The 6352-nt window shown below is 45.3% G+C and overlaps 1 protein-coding gene across 5 annotated transcripts in view; it reads left to right on the forward strand.

Annotated features, from left to right (window-relative positions):
• The window catches only part of LOC110493907 (ral GTPase-activating protein subunit beta), a 78281-nt gene extending 73901 nt beyond the window's left edge, over window positions 1-4380 (forward strand). For all 5 annotated transcript variants that reach the window (XM_036949896.1, XM_036949897.1, XM_036949895.1 and 2 more), the window contains exons 28-30: window positions 233-311; window positions 1522-1670; window positions 2563-4380. In XM_036949896.1, the coding sequence (XP_036805791.1) occupies window positions 233-311; window positions 1522-1670; window positions 2563-2777 (443 nt within the window). In that variant the 3' untranslated portion in view covers window positions 2778-4380. The remainder of the gene's footprint in view (window positions 1-232; window positions 312-1521; window positions 1671-2562) is intronic.
• Window positions 4381-6352: the final 1972 nt, after the last annotated feature.

Raw genomic sequence — 6352 nt, forward strand, 5'->3', positions numbered from 1 at the left:
TCCTGCGTCCCGCTGAAACTGACCTCTATTGGCAGCCATTTTGGTTCTTTATAAAAATTATGGGATACAGTTGATGAGTCTATTCTATATAACTATTTTAGATATTTTATTGAGAAGTATTTGATAGAAGAATGTCCTTATTTCTGGTAATTACTGACTTCAGTTCATCTTAATAGATTTTGTGCACCTAATAAGTTTTAACCGCAGTGTATGTTGAATTCTTGTATTGTAGAGAACTTTCCCCTGGCTGACCTGCTAGTAGAGACGAGCACTGGAGTGGAAACCACGGCCAACAGTAGCACCTCAACAAGGTACTACAGGCTCCCATCCATCACTACTCAACACAGACTGTCTGACATTTTTTCCAGCTGTGAAGTCCTTGCTTCCTCCTCCTCCTGTTCCTTGCCTCCCTCTCAAATCTCATTGGAAAAGAAGGTCAAGGGAGGGACCATTGGATCGTCAAGGATTTGACAGCTAGAAACTTTTTCAGACATGCTTAAGAGTTGAGTCGATAGAGAATTGAACTGAGAAAGCAGTTGCTACAACAATTATGGAACATTGCAGATTTGAGGGATTCTCAATCAATCAGTCAAACAAAATAGTATTTTACTTATTCATATTCACGAAGTGTTCAGAATTTATTTTTAGCAAGCGAGGGTGACAATGATAAGGACAAAACACCTAGAAATATATGTATCCTCTTCTGACATGCTAGGTAGATGCCAAGTATATACCACCACCAAGACCAGTCAGTGCAAGGTGTCGTGATGTGGGCTCAGCATGGTGGCGGGGGGACCAATGGGGTCAGACGAGTACTAGTGTTTATGTTGCAGAGACAGGGCCGTGTAGGTCAGGGGACCTTGCCAGGTCAGCATATAGAACAGGAGACATCCACAAGGGGTTGAACTAGAGGCCGTACAGAACCAAAGCCTAGCTAATGTGGATGGTGGCTGACCACAGAAGGCAGGATGGTAAGAGGTGCTCATAGCCTCTGCAGTGGGGACATTGTCTCATATCTGCTCTGCACCTTTCTTCTCTCCCTCGTCTTCCTATCTGCCTCTCTCTCCCTATTTCTCAAATCAATTTTATGTCATATGCGCCAAATACAACAGGTGTAGACTTTACTGTGAAACGCTTGCTTATGAGCACTTTCCCAACAATGCAGAGTTAAAAAGTAAGACACTTTAGCAAAAATGGAAATAGTAACACAATAAAATAACAATAACGAGACTATATACTAGGAGTACCTACCGGTACTGAGTCAAGGTGAAGGGGTACGAGGTAATTGGGGTGATATGTACATGTATGTTGGTATAAAAGTGACTAGCCAATCAGGATCGATAATAAACAGAGTAGCAGCAGTGTATGTGAAAGTGTGTGTATTGGAGTGTCAGTGTAATATGTGTAAGTGGAGTCCATTGAGTGTGCATAGAGCCGTTGCAAGAGAGGCAAATTAATTTCTACCTCTCTATGCCTGTCCAACCCTCTTCCTCCACCCCCCCCCCCCCCCCCCTTCCTCAGACCCACGACGTCCGGTCAGGATGTGCAGGTGATCTTCATCCACCCTCTGAAGACGGGCCTGTTCCGGATCCGCCTGCATGGGGCCCTGGGAAAGTTCAGCATGGTCGTCCCCCTGGTGGATGGCATGGTAGTCAGCAGGAGGTCACTAGGTGAGAGAGGTTGGGGGTGAGGAGGTGTTTTGGGGCAGGGCGTGTGTGTAAAGGTACGGGTAGGGGAAGGGTGAAAGGTGTGTGTGAGCTATCACGGTGACTTGTGACTAGTTCAACTGTGTGTGTGCGTGCGAGAGCAAATTGCCAGTGTCTGCAAGAGATGCTGCACTCTTCAACAGTGATGTCTGACATACAGTATCACTGTTGAAGAATATACACGAGTTATGCCAGAGAGAGAGAGATTGCTACCAGGCGCTGATCTTAGAGACCCCAGTCCCCGCTTCTCTTCTTCATACATGCCAAATGTGGGTGTGAGTCAACCCAGATGCAGATGCCTAGCATCAGGCCTAGCTCCACCACGTCTCTCTCCAAGTCAGTGCTGAGCCATCGGTCGCCTCTCTCCCTCTCTTCTATTACCTCTTTTCTCTCGCTCTGAGTTCCTGGTGAGGCAGACTGTAATAATATATTATCCAAAGCGACTTAGTCATGTGTGCATAAATATGGGTAGTCCCGGGAAACCAACCCACTATCCTGGCTCTGCAAGCGCCACAATCAACGGTGTGTGTATCTTTCTCCCACTCTCTTCCTCCCACTCCCCCCACTCTCTCCCTTCCCTCTCACTCTCTCCCTCCCCCCTCACTCACTCTCTCCCTCCCCCCCTCACTCACTCTCTCCCTCCCCCTCACCCCCCATCACTCTCTCCCCCCCTCCCGTCACTCTCTCCCCCCTCTCTCCCTCCATCCATCACTCTCTCCCCCCCCTCTCCCTCCCTTCATCACTCCCCCCCCCCCCTCCCGTCACTCTCTCCCCCCTCTCTCCCTCCCTCCCACCTCTGACTCTTTTCCTCCCTCCCACCTCTCACTCTCATCTCTCCCTCCCACCTCTGTCTCAGGGTTCCTGGTAAGGCAGACGGTGATCAACGCGTGCCGGCGGAAGCGGCTGGAGAGTGACTCGTACAACCCTCCACACGTGCGTCGGAAACAGAAGATCGCCGAGGTGGTGAACCGCTACCGCAACAAGCAGCTGGAGCCCGAGTTCTATACCGCGCTCTTCCAGGAGGTCGGCGTGAGCAGCCTCGACCGTGACCCCACCCCCGATGAACTTTGAACTTTCACCTCCCTCCCCACAAGGACTGCAAAGATTCTTTATATTTATAAAATGTTTCTCTTCTTCTTTACTTTGTTTATTTATATTATCAGCACTTGGTGGCCACGTTCCAAGTCGACAATTTAGTTTTTTCCCACCCCGCGCTGCAACACTGCTCATCTGCAACTTACTCTAGTTCTACCCAAGCCTTGTAGGACTCTTTGATGGTGTCTGGTTGTGGCACTAACCTCACCTGGCTGCGAGGCGTCAGGCTTGGGCAAAGGAAGCACCTTTAGCTGTGAGGAGAGGGTATATGCTTAAACAGCTGACTATAAACTTGTGACACGGCACGTGGCAAAGTGATTGCTGTCGGCGCTCAATTCAAAATGGCTTCCACTCTGTGGCTGTGACTAGTTCCCACAGCCGTCTCACTGTGGTTTTTCAAGTCCGATTCTTCTGTTTGCTTTTCTATGAAATGCATCAGTCTGTCCATTTCCCATATTTAACAGTTTTTTTGTTCATTATGTTGGTCTGGAATGGAAAAGAGAGGTCAAAACATCCAACTTTTTCATTGATGAAAGAACGTCACTACAAAAACTAATATTGACAAAACTCAAATCTCACTTCAGTAAATTGTCATTTTTTACTTTTGGTTCTCTCTTCCCACATACATAATTGTACCAGTTAGCGAAAATGTATAGTTCTGCTTTTACTTTAAATCTCAGGTAGTTTGAGTTTTTTATATTCATTGGTATCTGGGTTGTTTTCTTTAGGCACGAAAATGAAAAAAAATATATACTAAAATAGGGAGAGACTAGCGGAACTTGTATGTTTTTCCATTGCAAACCATTTTGCTACTGTGCCCTAATGAATGCGACCTTGGTAATGCACTCAATGCACTCCCAACCAACTGTGACTAGAGTCTGGTTTCAATAATGGACTTTTTTGGCATAGAGAAAATACGCCACTGCCTACGCCACTACTTTATCTGCTTGAATAAAATACAAAATATTAGCTAGCAAGATGAAGATCACAGAGGTCATTTTTATGAGTGCATTTCGCAAGTGGCTAGTTTGCATCAACTACCTTAATTGAAACCCCTGCAAAGGTGTTGCCTGCCAACTGGTTTTGAATTGCAACGTTCTGGCATGTCTGTCTCGTCATTTTTTGGGAGAGTCCCCAGATATGGTTTATTTTACTTATCGACGTAAGCAGTGACGTACAGTAGTTATTCTATCCCAAAATATTCCGTAATTTAAAACCAGACCCTAGTCACTGTGTCGCCACGGATCGGTTTTTCGAGACTAACAAACTGACCTTGTTTTGGGCTTTTAGTGCACTCTAAAACGTGTGGCATTTCACATTCACTGAAGCTGATGGTCGTCTGGATATGGAACTGCAGGAAGTCAAAATCACTGATGGATTATACTTTTTTTGGTATGGATTTGAAAATGAAATCCTTTATCGGTTTGTTTCTTCCCGTGTCAGATAAACATGCAAAATATGTATACATATAAAATACATTTTGATTGGTGATATAAAAGGTGAGTTTCAGTTGATTGTTTGTTATTCACAGTTGGAAATATGATGATCTTGGATGATTGATAAAAATGATTTGTCACGAGCACTGTGTTTAACATCCCATTCCAGATGTGATACTTCAGAAGCTGATACATGCCGCCATTTTATGTCTATAATATTTCCATGCCAATATGTCCAGCCTAGAACCAAATTCAGAGCATTAAGTCACTAATGTGTAGCTGCAGAGGTTGTACTCATCGTTTTTAGTGTCTTTATTTGTGCTCGACTTTATTCGAGACAACATAACTTATCGCTATTAAGGGCTGAACCATCAGTTTTATCAAGTTATTTTTGCAATGTTCTGTTAAGGGTTGGACGGATGCAACTGACGCCCTGTTCACTACTGTGTATGCCACTGGATCTGTCTTAGACACAGATTTTATACATTGAACAAAAATATAAACTCAACATGCAACAATTTTAAGATATTACTTAGTTACAGTTCATATAAGGAAATCAGTTAATTTAAATACATTCATTAGGCCCTAATCTATGGATTTCACATGACTGGGAATACAGATATGCAGCTGTTGGTCACATATACAGTGCATTCAGACCCCTTGACTTTTTCCACATTTTGTTACGTTACAGCCTTCTCCTACAATGGATTAAATCGTTTTCCCCTCATTAATCTACACACAATACCCCATATTGACAAAGCAGTAACAATGTTTTTGCAGCCATGAGTCTTCTTGGGTATGACTCTACAAGCTTGGCACACCTGTTTTTGGGGAGTTTCTCCCATTCTTCTCTGCAACTCCTCTCAAGCTCTTTCAGGTTGAATGGGGAGCATTGCTTCACAGCTATTTTCCGGTCTCTCCAGAGATGTTAGATCGGGTTCAAGTCTGGGCTCTGGCTGGGCCACTCAAGGACATTCAGAGACTTGTCCCGAAGCCACTCCTGTGTTGTCTTGGCTGTGGGCTTAGGGTTCTTGTCCTGTTTGAAGGTGAACGTTCACCCCAGTTTGAGGTCCTGAGTGCTCTGGAGCAGGTTTTCATCAAGGATCTCTGTACTTTGCTCCGTTCATCCTTCCCTCAATCCAGACTAGTCTCCCAGTCCATGCCATTGAAAAACAGCCCACAGCATGATGCTGTCACCACCATGCTTCACCGTAGGGATGGTGCCAGGCCTCATTCCGGCCAAAGAGTGCAATCGTGGTTTTATCAGACCAGAGAATCTTGTTAGGGACCTTTTGGCAAACTCCAAGCGGGCTGTCATGTTCCTTTTTCTGAGGAGTGGCTTCCGTCTGGCCACTCCACCGTAAAGGCCTGATTGGTGGAGTGCTGCAGAGATGGTTCTAGCATCTCCACAGAGGAACTCTGGAGCTCTGTCAGAGTGACCATTGGTCACCTCCCTGACCAAGGCCCTTCTCCCCCGATTGCTCAGTTTGACCGCGCGGCCAGCTCTAGGAAGAGTCTTGGTGGTAACAAACGTCTTCCATTGAAGAAAGATGAAAGCCACTGTGTTCTTGGGGACCTTCAATGCAGCAGAAATGTTTTGGTACTCTTCTCCAGATCTGTGCCTCGACACAATCCTGTCTTGGAGCTCTATGGACAATTCCTTCGACCTCATGGCTTAGTTTTTGCTCTGACATGCACTGTCAACTGTAGGAGCTTATATAGACAGGTGTGTGCCTTTTCCAAATCAAGGTCAATCAATTGAATTTACCACATGTGGACTCCAATCAAATTGTAGAAACATTTCAAGGATGATCAATGGAAGCAGGATGCACCGGAGCTCAATTGAGTCTTATAGCAAAGGGTCTGAATACTTATGTAAATAGGGTATGGATCAGAAAACCAGTCAGTATCTGGTGTGACTACCATTTGCATCAGGCAGTGCAACACAACTCCTTTGCATAGATTTGATCAGGCTGTTGATTGTGGCCTGTGGAATGTTGTTCTACTCTTCAATGGAAGTTGCTGGATATTGGTGGGAACTGGAACACGCTGTCATACATGTTGATCCAGTGCATCCCAAACATGCTCAATGGGTGATATGTCGGGTGAGTGCAG

The sequence above is a fragment of the Oncorhynchus mykiss genome, chromosome 17, assembly GCF_013265735.2.
Source record: "Oncorhynchus mykiss isolate Arlee chromosome 17, USDA_OmykA_1.1, whole genome shotgun sequence".
In the NCBI taxonomy this organism is placed as follows: domain Eukaryota; kingdom Metazoa; phylum Chordata; class Actinopteri; order Salmoniformes; family Salmonidae; genus Oncorhynchus; species Oncorhynchus mykiss.